The sequence below is a fragment of the Poecile atricapillus genome, chromosome 4 (assembly GCF_030490865.1).
Source record: "Poecile atricapillus isolate bPoeAtr1 chromosome 4, bPoeAtr1.hap1, whole genome shotgun sequence".
Lineage (NCBI taxonomy): Eukaryota > Metazoa > Chordata > Aves > Passeriformes > Paridae > Poecile > Poecile atricapillus.
This window is the reverse complement of record NC_081252.1, coordinates 20,745,604-20,770,788: the sequence shown is the minus strand read 5'-3', so window position 1 is coordinate 20,770,788 and position 25,185 is coordinate 20,745,604. Positions and strand designations below refer to the sequence as shown.

General features: G+C 39.7%; 1 protein-coding gene across 3 annotated transcripts; it reads left to right on the top strand.

Annotated features, from left to right (window-relative positions):
- Positions 1-4: 4 nt before the first annotated feature.
- On the top strand, positions 5-24,534 carry PRKG2 (protein kinase cGMP-dependent 2). 3 transcript variants are annotated; one of them, XM_058838062.1, is made up of 19 exons: positions 5-132; positions 2,500-3,006; positions 5,750-5,916; positions 7,519-7,632; positions 10,306-10,411; positions 11,669-11,732; positions 12,356-12,433; positions 13,421-13,515; positions 14,266-14,334; positions 15,063-15,161; positions 16,110-16,260; positions 17,538-17,674; positions 17,824-17,913; positions 18,089-18,230; positions 19,018-19,181; positions 19,809-19,931; positions 20,829-20,891; positions 21,743-21,809; positions 22,672-24,534. In XM_058838062.1, the coding sequence occupies exons 2-19, from the start codon at positions 2,513-2,515 to the stop codon at positions 22,765-22,767; spliced, it is 2,319 nt and encodes a 772-aa protein (XP_058694045.1). In that variant the 5' UTR covers positions 5-132; positions 2,500-2,512; the 3' UTR covers positions 22,768-24,534. The 3 variants fall into 3 exon arrangements, with proteins under 3 accessions (XP_058694045.1, XP_058694043.1, XP_058694044.1); XM_058838060.1 differs by lacking the exon at positions 21,743-21,809; XM_058838061.1 differs by lacking the exons at positions 5-132; positions 21,743-21,809 and adding an exon at positions 181-416.
- The last annotated feature ends 651 nt before the right edge of the window (positions 24,535-25,185 follow it).

The following is a 25,185-nucleotide window of genomic DNA, read 5'->3' as shown; positions in this document are numbered from 1 at the left end:
GCCCCGCCGCAGCCCCGGCCGCCCCTCACGGGCAGCGGGAGCGGCTTCGTGCCCGGCCCGGCCCCGTGGGGAGCAGCGCTCCGTCCCTGCCGCCGCCAGCCCGCCCTGGCCCCGGGCCAGCCGGGCACGCAGGTGAGGGCAGCCCGCGGCAGCGGGCGGGCGGGGGCCGGGGAGGCCGGGGCCGGGGAGCCTGCGGGAGCTGCGGCCTCCCGGGGCGATACCGGGTGCCGGCGGGGCGGGACTGGGCGGGGATGCTGGCCCGGCAGTGCCGGCACCCCGCGGGCCTGCGGCGGACCCGGGCTCGGCTGGCGCTGGATCCCGGGAGCACCTCCCGAGCACCCCTCGAGCACCTCTGAGCACCCCTGGAGCACCCCTGAGCATCCCGCGGCAGGCGCGGACACCTCCATCTCTCCCGGGTGGGTTTTGTGTCTGTCCGGTCCCTGGCCCCGTGTGTCCAGTGACCTCGAAAGGAGCGTGTGAGGTGCCCTGTAGCAAACACGGCACAATGAATGCCCTGATGTGCCTTTTGTCTCCTGAGCTGTGGGTAAAGCTGGTCACCTCGGGGGAGCGAGGCTTTAAGTTTTCTGCTAGAATTGGCTGCTGTAATGCTGAATTACCAAAATCACCTGTCAGTCTCTTATTGATTCCTGTCACATACTTGAGTTTCCTACACAAGTGGCCAGTAAAAGGGCACCATGTGGAAACAGATCCGACTGTCAGATCCGACTGTCAGATCCGACTGTTTGTTCCCTTGTCCACTGACAATAATTAACTGTGCATATGCGATGGGAAGACAAAAGCTCACTAGGCATTGTCACTCTAGTGAGGATTGATAGATGATGAACCTCAAGCATCACACACTAAACCAGTTCTGTTTTTGAATACAATCCAAACAGTAGGTTTTTCTGTGCCCTTGGGCAGTCACTGCCATATATAATTTTCAAGTGTATGGGATATCCTTTATTTGAAATGCAGTGACTGCCACTGCATTTAGTAGCAGAGATTGCTACAGTGAGATGATGTGTTTCCCATAATCTCCTTTCTATATTGTAATTTTTAGTTTATGTTGATTGTTGTTTGGGGTTGTTTTTAAATATGGTTGCATGCTGAGTGAGCTAAGATCTTTGGTTAAGCTGCGTGCAGTGACACACAGGTCCCTCTTCAGAGTTATTTGGTTCGGCACCCTGATGTGCACTTTGTTTAAATTCTCCTGTGCAATACAGATTTGCCTTCATTTGTGACATATTGAGGTGTCCCTGTTAACAGGCTGAAGCACCAACTGTCAAAATGCATCTGTGAAATTGGCACAAATGAAAAATATTATTCAGAGTCACAATAAGCAATACAGAGCTGAGAAGAAAGACTGTTTTAAAGAAAACTAGATTTGGAATGTGAGGTACCTTGTCAGCTGCTTCAGTTCTGATCCACTGAAGGTTGTAAACCAGAATGGAACTGTGCATCTGTTAAAAGTATGGTTATAGTAACAAGTAAAAGCAAATTGCTGGAACCTCCCAGTTAATTTCTTATCATCTGATCAATGTACCTTGTCAGGGCCATGTTCTTATCCAGTTCCAATAAAATGGTAAAAGAGATTATCTTAATCCACGTCACTTGGTGTTCAGCCTGAAAAAGATGTCCTTCATCCACGGGGCAGACCAACAGCTACTTTGGGCTGGCTGATGCCTGACCACAGCAGCAACACAATTCCTTGCTCCCCCCAAAACGATCCAATGAAACATGCCAAAGCTTGTGTCCAAGGAAGAAGGTGGGTCACTGCAAATCTGCTGAAGGCTGCTGGTTGCAACAAGTGGTAGTTGGAGGCAGAGGTGCTCTGACAGGAGCCCAAGACCTGTCTTGTTCCTGGTCGCTTTTCATGAGTAGCCAATGGAAGAGGGTAATTCCCCATAAAAATTAATTTTTCCTTGAGAGCAGTAGCAGCTGTTACACTAACAAATATGAGCCAGTTTTAGACAAGTGAGCTGTAGAAATGATGCCAGCTGCCTGTGTGTTAACACATATACTTACTAATCGCATATCCTTTATGGCAGAGAGGTATGTATCCACTGGTTAAATTAGTCTCTGTACACAATAGTTACTCCATTACTACTCAATGGGGAAGTGACCCAACTTTTATTTTTTGCTTCTAACAATTTTCTTGCTCTAGCAGTCAAGTGCAAGCTTTTCTCCATCCTGCTGCTTGTTTCATCTTTGTTAGGCTGGAAAGAGCTTACACATCTCTTCAACTGACAAAAATGAAGTAGTAGCCATGAGATCTTTTGCTTTGTTCCTACCACCCCTTCCCTATCTCTTCTCCTTGCCCTTTACTCTGCTGACTTGCAGGACTGGAGAGGATGAAAACAATCAGCTGTGTTTACTACAGTTGCATATGGCAAATTCAGCTGCCAGCTAATTACTGAATTCACTGCTCAGCATTCCATGACTTTATTTTATTTTTAATTTGGGAGTGAAATAGAACTGCAAATCTATTTTTCCACCTAGGTCTCTGGACAAGATGGGAAATGGATTAGCAAAACCCAAGCACCTGAGGCAGCCAAATAGGCACGTGGCAAACCTCGCCATTGGCTGTGCTGCCAGCCACAAGTTTCTGATGGACCCATGCCTAGGCATCAATGTGATCAATGGGCAGGCTGATGTCCTCTGCAGCAAGGTACTTGAACTGGAAAAGGAGCTGAAGAGAAAAGAGCAGCAGTTGCAAGAGAGTCAAAACCATGTTGCTGAGCTTGAGGAACAGCTGGCTATGCAGACTAAGGTCATAGCAGAACTCACCAAGGAGCTTCAGAGCAAGTGTATACAGTTGAACAAGCTGCAGGATGTTGTTAGCACTCAAGGAGAGCACTCTCTTCAGCCTTCTCCATTTAAAGTTTCTGCTGATAGAAGGAGAGGAGCCAAGGAAGGTGTATCTGCAGAGCCAACAACACGACTGTGTGATTTGAGCAGGCAAACCATGTTTTCCCTTGAAAAAGCAACAGTCCGAAAGGATTCCAGGTGAGCTTGTTTCAGAGGGCTTCTGTGTTTGTGTTACAACATTATTACTTTTATCATAATTATATCCTCTCCTCATGATAAATCAGGATTAAAGTATTCATCTTTTTCATGTAGGCTTTGCAGCTGTGATAGATGCTGGTTGAGTTTGTGGGTAACTTTAACCAAGAGTCATCTGTGTCCCACAGCTTCAGATGAAGAGTGTTGGGTAGCCTTTGTATTTCAGATGAGAATCTAACAGTTTTTTTGGGATTTATCATTGCTGCCAGCTTCTTCCTTCCCTCCAGCTTCTAAAAGTCAGGAACTGAATTTTGCTTGTTCCTCTTTGAATCCAATTACACTTTCTAGACTCTGACAGACCCAGAAATTTCTGTGGTCAGAGCTGACCTTGCAGACAGAGGTATCAGACTGGTATCCTTAAGCATAACTTAGACTCTTTTATCTTGTAGTGTAGACATAACCTGAGAGTCTGTTTAACATGGTGGTAGCCAGACTCTACCTGGACTTCAGCCAGTGACTTTAGTACCTTCAGATTTGTGGGGAGCTTTATTATTCATGGCATATCTGAGTCTGTACCATAGTAGAACTGAGAGTTATGAGGCATGTTTCTCATCTGTCATGTCCAGCACTGCACCTTAGAGGGTGCCTCATGAATCAGAAAGGCTGCCTGAGTCATCCCAAAACAGCTGAGAACTTCAGCTAGCTGTGCTCTTCCAGAGTAAGGGAACTGCATTAATATTTTATCACAAGTACCTGGGTAGCTTAAATCATAGTTTTAAGAGTGTTGTGCTTGTAACCTGTCTTCTCCTTGGCACGATCCTTGTACTGCAGTCCACCACATGTTTTCTAGGGTTTTCTAGGGTGCTTTCAGAGACAGAATTCTAACAGCAGTGAGGATTAAAGCCAGGAGAAGAACCAGTGAATTAGCAAAGTGCAGCAGCCAGAACCAAAGTAAGTATTGCAGCTTAAGCAACCCAAATGTAATTCACATCATTTTTTGATGTCATAGTGGTCAAAGTATTATTTGATCTTCCAAATATTTTGGAAGCCAACACATGTCAAAAAAAGCATCACACATCTGTACTGCTGTGCATTGCTATGCCTCTACAGCAGATAAGCCTGTGATACACATGCTCTTGTGTAAGGCACCATCACCTTGCTGTTGAGACAGCCAAATGATGTAAGGTGCAAACATTTGGTTTCCTTACCCAGTCTGTAAATACTGTAGTAGGTCAAGTTCAGGCAGTTCAGGCACGTAAGAACAAAGTGTAACCTTCATTGCCTAGAGAATTCTGTCTGCTATAATTAGCAAATACTGAACCATTAGCCTGACAGTGTCTATAGGGGTGCTTGGAGTTGCTGCTATCAGAAGCTGCCTCGTCTTTACAGAGAAAGGACTTAATGCAGCCCCACTGCTGCGTAAGGCAGCTTTACAGTGCTGCTGCACAGTTGTGAAAGGAGCTGTCTCAGAAGGAGGGGAAGCTCCGTGCTTCTTGAATTTGCATTGTTTCCACAGTGTCACCAGTCCCTCTTAGAAATATTTGTAAAACAAATTTGGCACAATTTGATGCTGTTTGTATGGTGGGGGTTTGAGTGCCATACTTTTATTTGGAGTATCTCAGCATGAATGATTTTAATGAAAATTTAGAAGCATAGTCTCCTCTTCTATAGTTCTGGAAGCTTTTGTGCTCATTTTACGTATCAGGTTATATGCAATTACTGTATTTTATTGCAGTATTGTATACATGATGCAGGCCAGAATTAATCAAATTAGCAAGGTTGGTTCTAGATGAAAACTAAGTTAGAGCTTATATTCCAATAACTCCATTGCTTTCAGCAGAAGGTAAGTTATGATCCCTGTTTCTAAATACAGTCTTCACCGTAGCTACTTGGTTTTATTTTCCTGCCTCATCTCATCACCTTTATTTATTTTCAGTCATTACATGGTTAGTAACAATGTAAGTGTATTTACATGCCCTAGGTTTGTTCATTCCTGGATTGTCCTCAGGAGATTTTTCTCACATAACCTAGTTTTAATGACAACCTCCCATTGCTTTATGAATACAAACAAGAGGAGGCCTTAAATGCCTCAGAAATCTGCCAGGGTTTTCACTTTGTCAACATTAGGAGCATGATGAAGGCAGAATTTATCTTTCACTCCATCAGTAAAAGAAAACTAACCAGCAGGGCCATAAAAGCCTCATCAGTGTAGAAGTTGTTTAATTATGTTAGTTTCTGGTGTGGACTTGAGACACTACTTTATAGGATGCCCTTGAGCCAGAAGACACTCAAATCAATCAGAGCCCATAGGCTGCTAGAATGCATGTATGGCCTGCTTTGTTTCAGCTGGTTAGCCATCATCCACAGATACATCCATTGTTTATTTTTTCATGTCTTCTCCTTCTTAAAATCCAACCACTGGGCTCTACTGCCAGGAGCTCAAATAGAGGCAGTCCGTGTCTTTACAAGTCACCCATTTATATGTATTTACAACAGGAAATGATGCAGAGACTGTCTCAGGGAGCAGTGAGAACAAGATTGTTTGATGAGATTGTTCCACCAGGTGATTGCAGCACAGACAATTCCCTCACTAACCAGGCTACCATCCCACAAGGTCTAAACAAGGCAGGCAAAGCAGTGTATTAGAAATGAGAGGAATCCTCTTGAGAGGAATGAATGCTTGGTGAATAACAAACCCCAGCCATGCTGGGCATTTTAAACTTTGTTGTTTTTTGTTTGCAACCAGTGAGAAGAGGCTTATCACAGATGCTCTGAATAAAAACCAGTTCCTGAAGAGATTGGAGCCTCACCAGACTCGAGACATGGTGGAATGTATGTATGAGAGGACATTCCAGCAAGGGACCTACGTCATCAGACAGGGAGAACCAGGAAATCACATTTTTGTGCTCAAAGGTGAATATTGCTTACTTGTAGAACTCACAAGTGCAAGAAACAGGAAGGGGATTTAGAAGGCTTTTCAGGAAATCACAGTGAGGGTGTTTATGCTCCTAAATAATTTGTCCCTGTGGAGGACAATGCAAGTTTTACTTGTGACTTTTATGAAAGTGAGTGAGAGCAATAAAAAGCATCTTGGAAACATGAGTCTTGATTTAATGTTTTTTCATGACCTTTTTCATTTCTGAAAGCCCAGAGGCGAGCAATTCCTTTCTGTTGTAGGTGTAGCCAACCCTTTCTTCTCCAGAGGAAACCAGGTATTACTTAAGATACAGAGAACTGCTCAATGTTGAAGCCACTCCTGAAACAAGCTTACTTTTCAACATTCTTAAGATACCAGTTTTCTGTGTATGGGAAATTGAAAGATGAGGTCTGCATTCATTGTTCTCATAGCTGGGGGGTTGCTTTTTTAAAAGGAAAGACCTGCTTGTGGTTTTTTGGGAGGAAAAAAAAAAATGCAAACAGCAAATCAAACAAAAAACTTTAGGATAAGAAGGCTTTCCTAAAATAAGGCCAGCAAGTGTGCAATCATTTGTGCCAACTGGTCCTGGGCCTCAAATTGCTGATCAGCTATAGTTTAACACCTGGAATTTGCTCCTATCAGCAATAAGCTCTTTTATAATTTCACCATTAAAAGAAAAATAAAATTGTGATTAATTTGCATATTTCATAAGCTGGGGACCACTAAAAGTCCTAGAGACTCATATGAATTAGAGCTCACACTATAAGGAGTATGTTCTGTTGAGTCAGGAATGTTTAAACAGGAGCAAACTGGTCTATGTTGGAAAGCTCATTTTCTAGCTTCATATGGATGGGTTAATTAGAAAAAAAATGATGGAAACTGTGTTAGGAAAACAGAAACGTTTCAGGAAAAAAGACGAGGCAGGATTTCTGATGGTGTGGTCATATTCTTGTGAGACAAAATGATAACACTGAAAACAGCTGAAATATCAGAAAGGAAATGTACACCTGGAACTTTTTCTGGCACATTAGAACCTTTCTTGAGGAGATGGTGTGTGCCTTGGAGAGAAGAGGGCAGAACTTTCATAATATGTTTAAGGGAAGGTTTTTTGGGGCCATAAACTATGAAGAGGATCAGACTTTCTTTGACTTTTGCTAGTTCAACAACTTCTTGAATGAAGATTTAATGTGCTTTTAATTTTTCTGCCCTCTCCTTTGCATTCTGCATACATATACTCATACATCTGTATGAAGAGATAAATCATGAGTAATTTGTCCTGTGATAATTATTTTAAAACTTCTTCCGTTACACCGTGCTAGAGTATCTGAACCACAAGTGAGTGGTTTGTTGTAGCAAAGGTTTATCCCATCAGGATTTGGAATGGCCCTCCCTTCCAGCACATCTGTAGATTAGCAGCACATTTAAAAAAAATAAATCTTTACTGGTTTGTACGTGTGTTTCAACACACTTTTTGCATTGTTGCTCTCATTCCTGTGTTCCAGGGAGTGGCAAAGTCAGAAATACATTGATTTGTTTTCCATTCACTCTGTGCAGCTGAGCACAGGTTTAATACCTATTATCCTGGTGGTTTTTGACAGAGGGAAGTCTGGAAGTCTTTCAGCAGAATAAACTACTCTCCTCAATACCTGTGTGGACAGCATTTGGTGAACTGGCCATTTTATACAACTGCACACGGACAGCTTCTGTGAAAGGTACCAGAGGTTAAATACAGCAGTGTTGCTCAAAATGAAAACTGTGGATTTTTTGTGAGATCCCTGTGATAGCCAGATTTTCTTTGAAGTTTTCATTTAATAGATGTTTGCTTTTCTCAATTATCTAGAGTAAACTCACATATTTCTTCCTTGAGTTCTTTCTGCTTGGGAACTTGAACAATACTATGCCATGAATGTAATTCCCTCTCTGGCATAACCCTTGATAAACAACCAAATTGTGTTGGTTAGCCTGATCTAACAATAGTTAGCATACTAACAACTAGGGCAGGATTGTGTTTTAATTTTTGATGCTTTAGTTGAGGTGGTGGTCACTGGCTCTTATGTTCTTGTGCCAAATGCAGTGCCAAGGATGAAATTACAATGAGTTTGAGAGCATATTAGAACCACGGTATTTTAGTAGAGTGGGTACAGTCTAATTCAAGAGGAAATAAAATGTGCAGGAATTAGTTGCTTCTGTGCTTCTTTATCATCATTATGTTGCTGAGTCTTGCCTAGATCCATTTGCAGCTGGCAGTTTGGGGACTGACCAGGATGGAGTTAAGTGTTGCTCTGATACGAATATTCCTCTTCCTGCATAAGACCAGGTGTACATCCATTAAATCCCCCCGATTCCCTTTCCAACATGCCATAACTGCTCTGTGACTAACAATTAAGTGACTAAATATGGTTAAGTTCATAATTTTTCCACTTTCCACCGTTCCATAAATAATACTTTTATTTGAAGATTACTTTTTGTTCTTGCCTAAATCTGCAAGAAACTTTGTGCCACCAGTAAATATGAAGAGTTCATGTTGACTTTAAAAGGAGCAAATAGAATAAAACAAGAAGATGTTTGCTGTAAAAGCTTTTGGTCTTTCTTCCTGAATCCAGTTTAGGCACTTAATCATTGCTGGCTAGGCAGATGGAAGTTATTACATGTAATCTGTTTTTGTTGCTGCCTGATAAACAGAACAACATCAGTAATGTGATTATTTTTTTTACTAACATGCTGTTCTAATTGAATATGTTCCCTATTTTTCTTTTTTGCCTGCTGTATAGCATTAGCATTATAAAGTAGTGTTTCTGCATAATAAGATGTCAAGCTGCTTTAGGCCTTTGTTAGCATTAATTGGTTTTGAGGTAGGACAAGAATTGTCCTATTATGGACAAGGAAAGGTATTTGAATACTTGCAATCACTGCAGAAATCCACCCCTCCCCAATAGCTTCCCTGTGATCCTTATAGAGGAAGAGCAGTGCATGTCATAACTGAGCAAGAATAATAAACACACATGTGAAAACTCTCCTATGTTGGATCTCCTGACACCCTTTTCCTGCAGTCCTTGAAAACTCACAAGTGAAGAATTTCATCCAAACAGCGTTTCAGTGGCAGCTGCTGCTCAGCAGCGTCTTCAAAGGCACTAGCTGTATTTGAAATTGGCAATGTGATTTACCCCTACGTTTCTGAATTTCTCTATTTTTTTTTTATCTCATCTTTGAGATTGCAGGCATTTTTCTAACTGCATTAACTGCTTCATTTAGTTAAGTTGCAAGATACAGGAAATACATTTGCAATAGGTTGGATACTTGCCATGTTTTCTTCATGCAAAGTAAACTGAAAGATGTTACCTAGGGGAGAAATAAAACCAAAGTAACACTTTTGTTCTCCCACCCAGCATCCAAAAATATTTTTTGATTTATTTTGATAGATGGTAGAGCATATGTGTATATTGTGTACAATGAGAAATGACTTTGCTTCCTTTTAAACCTGGCATTTTTGTTGCCTGAAAAAAATGATTCTGTTTTGATGTTAAATGGAGGAAATCAATTACCCCAAATTTTTCTGTAAATTTTATCTCACAGACAACACAGTTTTGTTCTCTCTTAGGGCAGAAGGAAAACTGCTGAATATGGTATAGCATCTTTTAAAAGAAGAGATTAAATTTAACAGAATCGCCTTTTGCTTAAAAAAATAAGAAGTGTTCTGTTGTGTCAATGGTTGCACTCAGAGGCTGCTTAGTGGTTTTCATCTTTGATGCTGAGTCCTGTGCCTGCTTACTTGTATTAATAGTTTAATTATATTTTTAAATTAATTATTACTATTTTGATCACCCTTTATTCTCTTATGCAATAGTTTGGACGAAAAGCGTGTGAGGATCACAGGATTAAATGAAGTTAAATGTATTTCTTGACCTCTGTTATTTCTATCTTACTGCAGGTCTCACAAACATCTGCATATAATCTGAATTTGAGTTAGATCCAAGCCACAGTATTTAACATCATAGGTATTGGAAAACCAGCCACATTCTTGTTTCTTTAAAATCACCTTCTTTGCATTTTACAGCTTTTGAGTGAAGTGACTGTCCATGATTAGGGTAGATTTTCCCAAGTCTTCAGCCATGTCATTTTCAACGTTTCTCAGCCTATGGAATTGCATTTAAAGTGCTCAGTAGAGCAACCATTTGGAAATCTATTCCTTACTTCAGTGAACATTGTTTAAGTGGGAATTGAATTCTTTTAAAGATCTGATTACAATAGGTGCTGGATATTTTAAAATTCAGCCTTGGGCCTTGTGAAATAGCTAGTCTGTCTTCTGCCATGAGCTGATGCTGTAATACCATCCATCAAATAATTTGGAAACACTGCTGATTTTTTCTTTTTTTGTTTTCTCAAAGCAATCACTAATGTTAAAACATGGGCACTGGACAGAGAAGTGTTTCAAAATATCATGAGAGTGACAGCACAAACCAGACAAGAGCAGTACAGAAACTTCCTCAGAAGGTAAATATGATGAATTTCTATTTCTGATACTGCTTTGTGCTACTTGCTTAGGTGCACAACAACACTGTGCCTGTCTTGTAAACAGACAAAAAGGTGCTCTTCATGCAAATATGGCCTCAAAAGCCTGAATATTTGGGGTATTTTTCCTTTTAAGATTCATAAGAGTATTTTTCCATTTTAATTGTTTTCCTCCTGCATCACGCTAGAAAACTTCAATAGTTCAATTCAAAATTGAATTAAATTCAATTCAAAATTGAATGCCTTTAAGTCATAGCATAAATGTATAGGAAACTTAGAAGTCTAGAATTTAAAACAGTGTAATAAATAAAGTTAAGTAAATCCTCCAATGAGTAGTTAGTTTGCTGCTGGAGTAGATTAAGGATTATTCCTTATCCTTTGGAGATTTGAATATGAGATCTGCATCTCTCTCAACTTATGAACTAATTCCAACATAAATTACTAGGAAATCTGCAGAGCTGAATAATTCTCTCCTGCAGGGAACACTGAGAGTGGTGCCACTCTTCTCCTTAGGAAGATGGGGTAATTAGAGGTTCCAAGCCATAAATAGCTGATGTAATATTTTATCTTTTTAACACAGAATGAGCATTCTGTTATGCCTTCAAATCAAGATGCCAAGCCTGGCCATGCATAGAATGTCTCATGTATTTTCACATTCCTCTGCACCTTTGACTTCTGTACACACTTCTTTGCTGAGCCTAAATAGAAATTTCTGATAGAAATTTCTATAATTTCATAACTTTTACGAGTCTGAGTGATCAGGATGGGAGGTTTTTCTAATTCTTACCAGCAAGTTCACAAAGTTTTAATTATATTTGGATTATCTTTCAATAGCTGTGAAAAGAGTACTGAAGTTTTTACCTTTCATTTTGTAGTCTCTGCAGTGCACTTGAAAATATATTCTTGAATTGCTATAATGTCTTGGGTTTGTAATTGCAGGATTCTTTTTAAATCAATCCTTACACCCACTGAAATTCTCCCTCTCCTGAAATACAAAGCTGATTTACAAACTGACCAGTGTTTGCCATATTTCTAAGTTGTGCGAGTTTTGTTTATCTAAAAACCAGGATGAGAATGCTTGAACCTTCCAAATTAAGATTTAGTTGTGTACTGTGTTCACCACTAGTTTAACTAGTTATAAAATGTGACTGTAAAAATTGCACAGATGAGTTCATAAAAAAATAGTTACTGATAACTACTTTGGGTTGTGGGGGCTTTTTTTTGTTTCTTTTCTGGAAGTGTGTCCCTGCTGAAAAACTTACCTGAAGATAAATTAACCAAGATCATGGACTGTCTGGAAGTGGTAAGATACTGTTAAGTTTTTCTAAATAATATTCAGTAAGCTTCCAAAATAACAAAGAAGAATAAACCAGCAAAAATAAAAAACAACCAAGCTTTTTTAATGTGAGAGTGGTTTTGGACTGATTGAATTTCAGGTTGGCACAAAATAATAACATTTAGAGACATAGAAATAAGTTATATTTTTCATATCAAAGGAGCCAAGCAAGTAGTTAAGAGAATTTGCGATCTATCCTTTATTAAGTACAAAGTTGTTCTCCAAGACTGTTTTGGTAATCAAATTTACCTCTTTGTGATGTGGATATGCAATACTTTGGTATTTTTTGGACCACATATACTGCAATGTAAGGGAAGAAGGCAGTAGGTCCCCCAGACATGAATCCAGCCAAATATCTGCGTGCCTTAGGACTCCATTTGCCAGCAGCCTTTGTAGGTAAAGGCTTGATATTTAACCAAAGCTGGGATTTTGTTCCAAGGCCAGTGGTAACTCTTTATTCTTTTTGCATGGAGCCATGAAGGATACAGGAAGTTAAACATCAATGAAACATCCACATGTGTTAAGAACTCTGCATAGTAACCTTTCAAAGATTTATTGTACAGTATTGTCTCTCACTTGCCTCCCACCAGGAGTATTATGACAAGGGAGATTATGTTATTCGGGAAGGAGAAGAAGGAAACACCTTCTTTATAATAGCAAAAGGAAAGGTAAGGTATAATAAACTTAATTTGTAAAGTAACACGTACGAACAGTTGTATCTCAAAAGCTATCTTGGGGGGGTGTGGTTTTCAGTAAAAATGGTGTAGAGTGTTTTTGCACATGTTTTTAAGTTCACAATACCAAGATAAAAGCCTGGAGCAGCATTGCAGAGGTTCAGGGAGCCTAATTTTCCCTTCACAATGAACCCATGTTACACTGTTCTAATTACAATGTAATTAAATTGTGTCCTGAAGCCTCTTGACACTGTGGCAGAGATGTAAAGTTAATTTTTTTGTAAATGAGATTTGACCATACATCTTCTCCTAGATGGTGCAATATCTGATGGGCAAAACATAGACTTGTGAAAAGTCTAAGAAGTAATGGAGTCCTGGGCTTGATGGAGAATGGCCTTTGAGGTGTCTCTGAATCCTTTCACCCCTCAGCTGATACCTTGGAGGCTGACACAGGACTCTAAAGAATTAAATCAGGATAATTTTCCTCAACAAACTTCCAGTTTCCAAAACATCTCTGAGTCTGTAGATATTCGAGTTTGTTTTCTGCTAACATGGGCATCAGCAGAATGTGTTACTGTGGAAGCAGAGTTTCAGGAGGGGAAATATTAGTTAATGCTTCTTGAGTGCTGCCTATTTAGTTGAGAAGAGAAAAAGTTCATATGACATTTGCCCACTGTGGGAACTGAAGTATTTTTCAATCTCATTGAAAGGTGGCTTTTTCTGCTCTGTTTCAAAAAGAATGAGGAGAAAATGTTGAGGGGTTGTCAATAATGAATATATTCCTTCTTCTCAGCAAAAATCAGAGAGGTGTCAGGGAATGTTTGGCTGTAATTTCTGAGAGGAGGGGGTAACTAAAAGTATCTGTAACTCTTTCCTCAGCATTACTGAGTTTAAGACATTTCTGAAATACACAGAGAGAAATAAAATAATGCAGTACTTTTAAACTTTCCCTTACAAAATTTTTGTTCCTGTACTTTGCAGGTGATAGTTACCCAGAGTACTACAGACCACTCACAGCCTCAGGTGATTAAAAATCTACACAAAGGAGATTACTTTGGAGAAAAGGCTCTCATTAGGTTAGTTCACACCATCTGATTTGTGATGTGTAGGATTTCAAAATCCTGTGTGTCATATTCTATAACTCATGGCTGTTTTGAATATAATCTTTCTTTTGATTGTGAAATCAGTAGATGAAGGTAGTGGCCAACTTTGTGTTAATGTTTTAAGGGGTTGCAGAGAGAGCTTGAAAGCTTACACTGGCATCTACCTTTGGTTTTCCCTGCAGAAGTCAAATTCTGGCCCTGTGCACTGTGGCTTTTTGTTAATACTTCAGTAAAAACTGTGGTGAGAGCTTGTGCCAGGTGATTTCTGAATAGATACGGTGCATTGTGACTGGAATGAGCTCTTTTTTCCATTGCCCATGGCAGTAAGAAACAGAGGAGTCACACAGCACATATTTACATGTGTGATTGAGTAGGGAATCACTTGGGTTTGGGAATATTTGATATCCAAGGACCATTTTAGAAATAAGTAGTAAATTCTGATGTAGTGATAATTACATTTCATCCTAATTTCTTGGATGGTTGCTAAGGGATGTTGTGACCCAAACCCTATTGAAACTGGAAAAAATACTGTGCTAGACCGTAATAATGACTAGTAAAAAGCTAAATTTTGTGTTTGGTTCATCAGCATTAATCCAGGTACAGGCTGCAGAGGCCTTTGAGGAGTTTTATCTAGAGCAGCTGTGACCCTCCATGAGTGCAGTGTGAGGTACTGTGAGGATTTTGATATGCTTCTGAACTCTCCTAATGTGTTTCAATTCTCAGTGACGATGTCAGATCAGCAAATGTTATTGCAGATGAGTACAATGTGGAGTGCCTCGTTATAGACAGAGAGTAAGTACATTACACTTCAATAAAAGACTTGCATCCTCTTTCAGTAGGTTAATGTGACTTTCAGTGGGTTAATGTGACTTCACTGTAAGCAAAACCACAATGTTTCCTTAAATGAATCCTGAGCGAGTGGTTGTGCTTTAGGAATACTGATGAAGAGAGGCTGACAGCAGGTGCTGGAGCACAGAAGCTAAAGTGTAGTTCAGAGTTACTCTTTTCTTTCTGTCTTTGTAGTGGTGATGTTTATCCTGATCTCCTGGATCACAGGTTGCTAAGGCCTGTTCTTGTCAGTGAAGACTAGTGCAGAGGGCATTCAGTAACTCTGCCTTCTGTCACCAGAGCCCCTGCTCCATTTAGTAATGGGTCCACATTATCCTTTGTTTTCTTTTTGTTACTGATGTACTTGAAGACTCCTTTCTTCTTGTCCCTGACATCCTTGGCCAGATTAATTCCAGATGGGCCTCAGCCTTCCTTGTCTCATTTATATTTACCCTGACAACCTCTCTATATTATTCCAAGTAGCCCAACCCAGCTTCCATCTCCTGTGTGTTTTCCACTTAAGCCTGAGTAATTACAGGAGTTCTTTATTTCTAGACATTTATTTTCCCCCTTTGCCAGATGTCTTGATCATTTCTTGAGCCTGGAGGAAGTGATCCTTGAGTATCAACCAACTTCCACTAGGTCATGACTTAAATGTTCAGCAGTTGATGATGTTTCATTTCTGTTTTTAGGACATTTAATCAAACGGTTGGAACTTACGAGGAGCTGCAAACTTACCTGGAAGGTTATGTGGCTAATCTGGCCCAGGCTGACGAAAAGCGACATGCAAAGTAAGATCATTTGTTTGTTGCATTGTTATAGCAGGTAATTATAAAAAAGAGTGATAGATACGTAAGCAAAATCATGGATGGCAGTTGAAGGAGATGGACCCCTAGGAATGAGAGCAGTCACTGTAATAAAACAGTCTGGCTATGCTTATGGAGCCAAACAAACTTTTTCTGATGCAAAAATTACATAGAATCTCAGGGTATTGACTTCCAAACAAGAATTCACTCTATTCCTGGAAAACTGAGCACAAGCAGAGGAAAAAAAAAAAAATTATAATGTTGTGCTCAAATAGTTTTTGCATTTTCATGGTAAGTTCTTCGACTGGTAAAAACCCCTAAAGCCCAACTTTAACTCCAGGCTGAGTTAAGGAAATTGTATTACTGTGCAAAAGATCCTGTCATTTTCAAAAGAAAGAAGCAGACATTAAAAAAACCAGTTTATTTTTAATGTTTCAATATAGCACTGATGGTATTGATGTCTGCTTTTAGCTGTGGGCCACACTTTCAGTTTATGTGCCTCTGATTTCAGTCTAAGTGCTGCTGGAAGGTTTAGCAATGTGTTTTTCCTCTATTTAGAAATAGAGATGCATTCTTATTTCTGACCATTCTCCTTGAACTGGTAGAACTGTACTTGACTGGTACAGTCCTTCAAGCATTGCTTCTCCAGCTTGGAGTGCCCAAACTTTTGCAGCTTCCTGCAGCAATAGGAATCTCACCAGGGATCAGCTCTTGCTAAAATATCTGTCGATTCTACTCAGTGAATTTCAGTAGCATTTACTTCCATACGATTCCATTGAGATTCTGTTAGGAAATAAGAAGGGTTTTCTTTCCTCCTTCTCCTTTCCCACCTCCCCTTTCCCCCTTTTCCATTTCCTTTCCTTTCCTTTATATAGGATCACTAAAAGTAATGGCAAGGAAAATCACTAACCTATGTTAATTTTCTTAATGCAGAGGAAGATCCTTCTGTGGGCAGTTGACCAAAGAGGTGTCTCTGGAGATGATAGAGCTGAAGGAGAAAGTAGCCCAGTTCCCTCCTTCCCCATTCCAGAATTTAGAAGTTGTCACAACTCTGGGTGTTGGTGGGTTCGGCAGGGTTGAGCTTGTAAGAGAATGTTTTAAAATTATTCATGTAGTTCTCTGTCTTGGATGATTGATTTAGCCACTGAATAATGTGGAGGATTTTGGTATTCTATGTGCTTATGCCCCTCAGGCAGAAATAATTCTCCATAAAGAAATGCATAGTTGAACAAAAGACATTTCAGGACTTAGGTGTTTAAAAAAGCAAATCCATTCTTTTGTGCCTCTGTCTCCTGCTGTTAAAAGTACCTCCCTGGTCACTAGACATAGTCATCAGTTTGTGCATGTGGAGTTTACAGATGTGCCTGCCTGCATTATGTCCCCTGAATGGCAGGCCTTTTTCCAGGAATCTGCCTGGACCTGGAGCAATCTGAATGGCACCACATAGTCTGTGCTGTTAGAACTGCTTCTGTATGCCCCAGCAGCTCCAGCCAGCATGAGCTATCTCTGAGCTGAGTTCACTGGGAAATTTCCAACCATTTGCAATGGCTCTTTTGAGTCATCTTCAATAGCGTGAACAGCTGTGCTTCTGGGATACCAGGAGCTTCATTAGCCCAGAGCCTTAAATTCCACTCGCCTCTGGCTGAGTTGCAAACGCCTGACAAAAACCTGAATGCTTTTTATGCAGGCTGCTGAAGGTAATGGTAAATTAAAGGAGACTGTGCTTTTAGTGAAGTCAATAATCTTTTACAGTAGGTAGACCATCAACTGTTTCATTCTGATTCATGCTTCACAAAAAAAAAATTCCACACTAGAACTCTACTGTAGCATCTGAATACTAAGCTAAAAATTGAATTCTCATCCAGCTGTAGAACATAGATATCTGCTTCCTTCATTTCCAAGAGGCCCTCTGTTACCTTCCATCTTTTTATTGCATATTGGATAATATTTCAGTGTAATGCAAAATTATTTGTAAACATTCTTTCTAAACTGCCTCTCCTTTTTGTTCTTTTGTATTACGCTGATGATTAGAAATCTTAGATTGAAATTGGGACCCACTGTGATATAAACTCGTTGTAATATGTAGTACCTATCCCAGCTGCTGCTATTTGGTATACATAAAACGAACAGAGGGAACATTTCACTTTACAAGTGGGACTGGGAAACTAAAATATCTGATGCTTGGCTTGAAATCATACATAGCAGCTCTGCAGAAAATCTGGAATTTGTCCCTTGTTACAGCCATCAATTTCAGTCCTGTGCTGTGTTGAAAAAGATGGGTATCAGTGGATCTACTGAGAACAATTTAGTAAAACATCCTTTCTTTGCCTCATGTGTTTTCACATTCATTTTTATTCACAGGTTAAAGTTAAAAATGAGAACGTGGCTTTTGCTATGAAATGTATCAAGAAGAAACACGTAGTAGACACCAAACAGCAGGAGCATATCTATTCTGAGAAGAAAATCCTTGAGCAGATATGTTCTCCATTTGTTGTAAAGTAAGTTGAGTCTAAGATTTCCTTGACTTTGTCCCCTGGGACAGCACTATTAGGAATGAGGTTTGGCACACATGAGTTCTGGAGGAAAGACACTGCAAGTCTCACTTTTTATTTTGCTTTTCCTAAATTGCTGCTGGTTGTCTCCACAGGCTGTATCGCACATTCAAGGATAACAAATATGTGTACATGCTCCTGGAGGCTTGCCTTGGAGGGGAATTGTGGAGCTTGCTGAGAGACAGGTAACAGCAAACACAGCATAATCTTGCCCTTTAAAGTTAGCCCCATGTGGCTACTAAGTAGATTCTCCATTTAATGATGATTGGTTCAAGTTTGCTTAATATTCTGATTGTTACATATTATCTAGTTAATAACTGAGGTGTTTTCAGAACTTTATTGTGATAATTTTTGTTCCAGAGGCAGCTTTGATGAATTTACCACAAAGTTTTGTGTTGGGTGTGTAACAGAGGCTTTTGACTATCTGCATCAAATAGGAATTATCTACAGAGACCTGAAGCCAGAGAATTTAATTTTGGATGCTGAAGGTTACATAAAATTGGTAAGATGTAATCCATTGCAATGGTATCCTTTTGTGCCTGTATCCTGTTTCTTCGCAGGGGGGATACAAATAGATAGCACGTAATTACAGAACCAGGATCCTGGAGTGTAGTAACTCTTGTGCTACAGCAGTAAAGAGGGCAGGCTTCTCATGGCACAGTGAGAGACAAAGGCATTGCAAAGCCACTGCAAGTCATGGACAAACTGGGAAATTGCAGCCTCTGAGAGCTCTTGCCACAGTATAAACAGCAAAAGAAAAAATTCTCTCAGCAGTCAGTTTTATTGTAGGAACAGAAGCTACATTTCTCAGATGCAGGATTACCTCCCTGTCCAGCCTCAAAAAAATCATAGGTTTAACATTCATTGATTCAGTTTTTACAGTCATGAAAGGGAACACAGAAAAGAACTCCTGCCATGCTTTACTGTGACCATGAGAAGTGCAACAAGAATACCCTTCAGAGAACTTGAAATACCTGTTCTGAAGACAATGAGCAGCCCACTGCTTTCCGGGGACAGTACATCTCATGTCCTCAAGGAAATCATGGGTTGTTCTTCCCAAAAGGAAAACAATTCAGAAAATTACTTGCGCTAATAAATGTATCTGTTTTGTAACATTCAGTAATCCAGTGGAATTACCTCTCTCTCCTTCACAACTATTCTGTGTGGCTGTTCTAGCTGTAAACTAGCAACTCTGGGACCTTTGCAGGAGGTGAGGAAGCAATTAAGACCTTAAGGCTTCCCTGTGCAAAACTCCTCTGCATTATGCAGCATATGTTGATTTTGATCAGGTTGATTTTGGATTTGCAAAGAAGATTGGATCAGGGCAGAAAACCTGGACGTTTTGTGGAACCCCTGAGTACGTTGCCCCTGAAGTCATTCTGAGTAAAGGCCATGACTTCAGCGTGGATTTTTGGTCCCTTGGGATTCTTGTGTATGAACTCCTCACTGGCAGGTAAGTGACTCCTGTTCAAAGTTCTTACCTAGTTTATGTGTTTTTAAAAACCTTTCCAAGGTTATTTTTAGACATCCTTGCAAAATAATGCTTCTTTATGCATGTCTTACCTTCCATCATTTCAGAAATGCCACAGACCAAGTGGTTCACATATTCTCAGTTCTGCCTTATCCAGGCACAAGCCGTAATTGGCAGGTGTGGGGCTTCTGTAGCTTCTGCTGATGTTTCCTGTGAGGAACAAGTGACAACAGACTGTTCTCTCCCCCATTAGTGGGTGGGTGAACTGAAGCAGGGCTGTCTCTTTAGCTCCCTGCACTCTTCCATGACAACTCTTTGGGAATGCTCAGTGGCAATACAATGTGGAAGCTTCTCTGAGTTAGGCCTAGAGGGACACGTTGTCATGCATTTCACCTGGTACCTACAGAAAGTTTCTCAGCTTCAAGCCTTTCCATTATCTTAAACTGATAAGGCTGAAAGGGTGAGGGCTGTAAAAGTAGGAAGGTGGGCTTTTTTTCCTATATTTTTTTTCTATATTTTTTCTATATTCTCAAATACTTGCTTAGATAAGTACTGGCCACACCTGCTCTTGCCAGATGTTCCATTTATCAGTGTTGCTTTCTATTCTAGCCCACCATTCTCTGGGGCTGATCAAATGATGACATATAATTTGATTCTCAAAGGCATTGAAAAGCTGGATTTTCCTAAAATAATAACAAGGCGACCTGAGGATTTGATCCGCAGACTCTGCAGGTAGGAGGGGCAGTTTGGGGCAAAGCCCAAGTGTAGATAGATTGAGCTCTTTTAGGACTCAGACTCAAGCATTGAATTCCTGACAACTGCTTTTGGAATTGTTATTCATGGCATGGTCTATTCTGATTATATTCAGTATGCATTGCATGCCCCTGAATGTGTCACACCTCTGAGTCTGCAGAGGCAGCAGAGGCTCTGGGCTTTCTGTGTAGCTGGGAATTTTTTCTGAAACACATCTTTGGGAAAATTTATTAAGTGGGGGCTGAGGAAAGAGCTAAGGAATTTGATTTTCAAATCAAGCACATTGTTTAAAAAAAAAAAAAAAGCTTCCAAAATTACTTAGGCATATAGATTCTACAGAAAACATAGAGCACTTAAAGACTGGCTTAAGTCCTTCAGAAAATGAATGGAAGGTGGTATTTCCAAAGGTCCAGACTAACTTAGTGGCCTGCACAACCTCTGACTGATGATGCTGACTTTGGATTCCCAGCTCCTGCGGGATTTCATCCATGGCACTGGGAACAGTCTTCAACGTTCTTGTGTACCATGGTTGAAAGGATCTTTGTAGCTGTAAATTTTGATCTGCCTACTTTTGTAACTCAGACCTGCTGGCCAGGGGAAAAAAAAAGGATGTGCAACTAGAACTCAGCCAGCTGGTTTCCCTGTGCTGCTTCTCACAGCTGAGTAACACTGTTTTGGCTCTCTAGAAGGTTTCTTCATACTCAGAAAAAAGGAGCAGTGGTAAACACCTCATTATATCTCCTTATGAGGCCACATGTTTTATGCAAGCTACATCCCTGTGCAACTGTTAAATATAACCAGTTAGGACTTATAAATGCACTTTTAGGGATATTTCGTATATTCTTATCCTTATTCTTTTTTTGTTTTTTGTTTAAGGCAAAACCCTACAGAAAGATTGGGCAATCTGAGGAATGGAATAAATGACATCAAGAAGCACAGGTAAGCAAAAGAGACTGCCAAGAAGAAAATTTGGGGTTTAATTTGAAATATTTTTAATATCTTAGAACCCAGACTGGTAAACTCATAGACATCTCTGTTGCTCTTGAGTATATTTGCAACTATAGCAAGCAACAATATGAACATAAATCCTCAGCATGATTATCTAGAAATCTTATTTTTTATTGGTTTTGCTGCAGGTTGCTGATGTAGGAGTTTAATCCAGTTCTCAGAGAAATCTATGCCAGTTCAGCATCTGCTTCTCAGACCTCCTGACCCTTCAACATTTGCTTTTTAAGAATGAGTAGTTAAGGGCTCCAGAGCAATAATTTTAGGGTTTTGTCCTCTTTCTTGTAACAAAGAAAGTCTTTCTCACAATGAATTTTTCTAATGCAAGTCTTTCTTTTAACAAAGAAAGCCCTCTGTAAATTAAACGTTTTCTTCTTTCTATCTGAGTTGTTTCTAAGCCCTACACTTTGTTCTTGGGGAAAGCAATTCTTTGATTTTTCTGCTTGTCTCCCTCTTCTCGAGCTGTAAAAAGGGTGGCATTCCAAGGAGGCACACAAGTCTCTGCATGGCTGTATTTCTGCATGTATTAACCTGCCTGTCTCTGCACCTCCTCCATACAGAAGTGCCAAAGTGCCTGGTGGCCCTGAAGCTGCCCCTGCCTTGTATGGCAATGACGGTGCTCCAGATTCATCCTTCTAACTGTGTTGTTACAGGAGTTGGCAAGAAAAAAGCTTCTTACAGCCTTTGTTCACGTGATTTTCAGCTCTTTGTGGTATAATGTCAGAAAAGAACCTGCTTTTCTCTTTTGGTCTCTCCCTGTCTCTCTTTCATCTCTTTTTAATCAGGTGGTTGAGTGGTTTTAACTGGGATAGTCTGAAAGTGAGGAAATTAACATCGCCTTTAAAAAGAGAGGTATTGGCTTTGGCTTTCAATATCATGATGCTTTACTAACACAGCTTGGCTACAAAGGAGAACTGATGGTGATAGCAAAATTCCCCAAAGATGCATTTGAATTATTACAGTTCAACATTTTTTTGTGAAAATTGAACAAAAAGAGAGAGAGACAGCAAGCAATACATAACTTACAGTCAGTCAAGTAATGGAAATATTATTCTGCCTGTGTAGTTTGCACTACATTTTCACCATTACTAGAAAAAATGGTGTTTGGTCAGAAACTAATATTGAAAAAATGTATCTCCCTTGGTAAGGGGCACATTATTAAGATACACTGTTCATATTACTGTGAAGAGTACAAATTCCTGGGTTTTCCTACCATTGAGTTCAAACACATCCTTGAGTAAGCTCCCAGATTTAAATGGCCTATTTGTTTTCACCCTAAAATGAAAAAAAAGACTAAGGTTAAAGCATTTGAAACTCACTTTGATCTTAGTTTGAAACAAAAGTTAATTCTGAGGTCTGCTTTGAGTAGCTACCCTATGAGTGTAGATTTGGTCTTAAATAGCATCCAAATTGTACAGTGTGGCCCTGTTTTCTTACTGAATTAACAGGGCTTTGGGTAAAATCAAGGATTTGACAATATTTGGGAAGTCCTGTTGTATAAGGAGGCTAATGCCACTATTCTGTTGTACAATGTAATTACTGGAGGGATTTCTTTTAAAGAATGAGGAATTGCATCCATTGAAAGATATCGTCTGTATCATATTAGCCTTTCATTTCCATGTTGGGAGCAACAAAAATTATGCATAATCAATAGAGAACATTTTCAAAAGGTACTTTCTGAAACACCCTTTTGTTTGTGTTTTCAATGTCCTAGTTGTCTGGACCGACTGATTACAGCTACTTCGACAGCTATCCACCTGAAGTGGGAAGCCCTCCAGATGAACTTTCAGGCTGGGACAAGGATTTCTGATAATTTTTCCTTCTGGCACATTTATAGAGACTCATAGGCATCAGTTCTACCTTATTTCTTGCTTAAAATGAAGTTACACAAATTACACAGCACTCCCTGAAGAACAGAAGACAGTACAGGACCAGAACTTGTTTGGATAATCCACCAAAATCTGTGCATTTTGTAACGAGGGCATGCATTCAGTCAGCAGCTGTAACCTGATTTTTTTTTATTTTATTTTATACACAGTGTCTCTATGAACATTTTCAGACACCATTGATTGGATCTATGGTTTTGCCACTAAAAATATCACTAGCTAAAATTTTGATATTAATAAGGTTACTATATAGCTTTTCTTGGGTGGAGAGGATGGGTATCAGAAGCCAACAGTTGTGACATTTGTCAGTAGCTAAAACTATAGGCACTTAGTTTTCTTTTTCTCTGCTGTGTTTCGCTTTTCCCTCAAAATGTCCTGTATTGCATTGATCCAGGAATGTGTAGAAAAGAGACTTTTACTGAAAAGTTGATCTGATTTAGCTACAGCTAAAAGGGTATCACTGTGTAAGCTGTCTCTCTGTCAGTCTAGTTTTGCACCAGGTTGAATATGTGAGACTGGTCAAAGGAAAAGGTATAACATAACATAAGTTGCCTAGAGAATCAGACTGTGGTGTACATTTCCCTTACTGCTTTAAAGAGCCATGTGCCTTTCTTAAAATGTTCTGCTTTTGTGTAGTGCGAAGATAAAACAGATGGACAAAAAGCTTTTACTTTGCAGGGAAAAATGCAGATGGATGTTGTGCATTTGTGGCTTACACAGAAAAATTCTGCTGCTCTGTGTTATGAATCCCAACTGCTGTTGAAATAGGGGTGTTCCTGGGTTTCATGCTGGGTTTATGGGATGGATGCATCTGCAGCCACTGCTTGGATTTATTCCAGCTCCTGCTGAGACCAAGTCCAATCTAAATTTCCATATTGAAGCTGCTGTAGCATTAGCGCATTTCACACGCTGGATGGAAAACCTCCCGGGCAACTTGTACTGTGTGCTCAGGGTTTACTTACCCATGGCTGCTGGATCATCTCCCTAGCTGCTGATCATGACTTTTCCCACTGGGAAAGGGAAAATGAGGGAGGGAATGCCACAGGGGCAGTTTTGTGGTTTGTTACATTGTTATAATTATTTTTCGCTGGTGGGTGACCATCGCTTTGACAGCAAATCAATTTAAATATTTTGTATAACCTTCAGCCTGAATAAGGCAATAGAATATTTTCCATTGAATTTAATGAAGGTTGGATGGAGCCCTTGAAAGAAGACACTACACATGTAGCTGGTTTTGTTTCTCTGCCTGTTAGCAAATTATTATGGAAACTTGCAGCCAGCAAAGCCTGTGCAAAGTGGAATCAGAGAGGATGGAGCAGAGGCTGTAAGCTGGGACTGTAGATGGTTTCAACTTAATTTTATTTAGTAATACCAAAGACTAAATTTTATTTTCAGGATTCAGACGAAGCACTAGACATTAGGTATTTGTGTTTCTCTGTGCATCTGTCTTTCTCTCATAAATATTTTTATTACAGTCAGAATAATATTGTGCCAAGTTTTATAAAAAACTTTTGAATGTATTTTTCCATTGTATTTATATGTAGTTTCCTTATATATATATATATTAAAAAAATTGATATATATATATGTTTTTAAGTGAAAAAAATATCTGTATGATGTTTAGTGCAGTTAGCATTAAGTTTTTGCAGCTGTGGGATATATTTCCTTTATAAAGTTTAACTTAGCTTGTTTATTTGTGTGCAAATAAAGTAAGCTTAAAATGTAACTAGAAGGACATTAATTTTTTACAAGCACATTCCATACAGCAGTCCAGATTCATAGACTGTATTTATACTTGTCTACATGATTCAGAAGAGACTGAGGCAGAAAAGGCTACTACCCTGGAGTGAGAGCCACTGATGTAATTTTTTGCAGCATGACCCCCCACTTAGATTTTGTTTTCCCTAGTGGATGTTGAGAAAATGAGTGTATGAGAAGCTGCAATAAATGAGGTCACAGATTATTTTGTACTTACATAGAGCTCCCATGAACATCCAATTCATTCAAGATCTGGCATGTGTACAGTTGACTATGGGGAAGTTTTCCAGAAACAAGCAAAAGCTGATACAGTAGAGATTAAATATTACTTAATCTCACACCATCTGTCTTTGACTTCAGCTCAGCACCAGTGGAGTTACGCTGATGTAAAACAAGGGGATGAGTAAGTGAGTCAGGCTCAAGTAATGTCAGCAGTGCAGAAGATCATGGGAGAATTGAATGGACAATTAGGAATGTGATCAGATTATTCTTATTGCTGTATTTTCTAATTTAAACTCATTGAATAATGGATATGGACATTCAAGTTTTGGGCACGCTGTGGATATGTTAGTAATTGTCTGAGT

Excerpts from the sequence above, each read along its gene's own strand:
- PRKG2 (XM_058838062.1), top strand. The coding sequence starts at position 2,513 with ATGGGAAATGGATTAGCAAAACCCAAGCACCTGAGGCAGCCAAATAGG. Across the intron at positions 13,516-14,265 it reads GGAGAAAAGGCTCTCATTAG|TGACGATGTCAGATCAGCAA; the intron begins GTTAGTTCACAC and ends TTCAATTCTCAG. Across the intron at positions 17,914-18,088 it reads TGGAGCTTGCTGAGAGACAG|AGGCAGCTTTGATGAATTTA; the intron begins GTAACAGCAAAC and ends TTTTTGTTCCAG.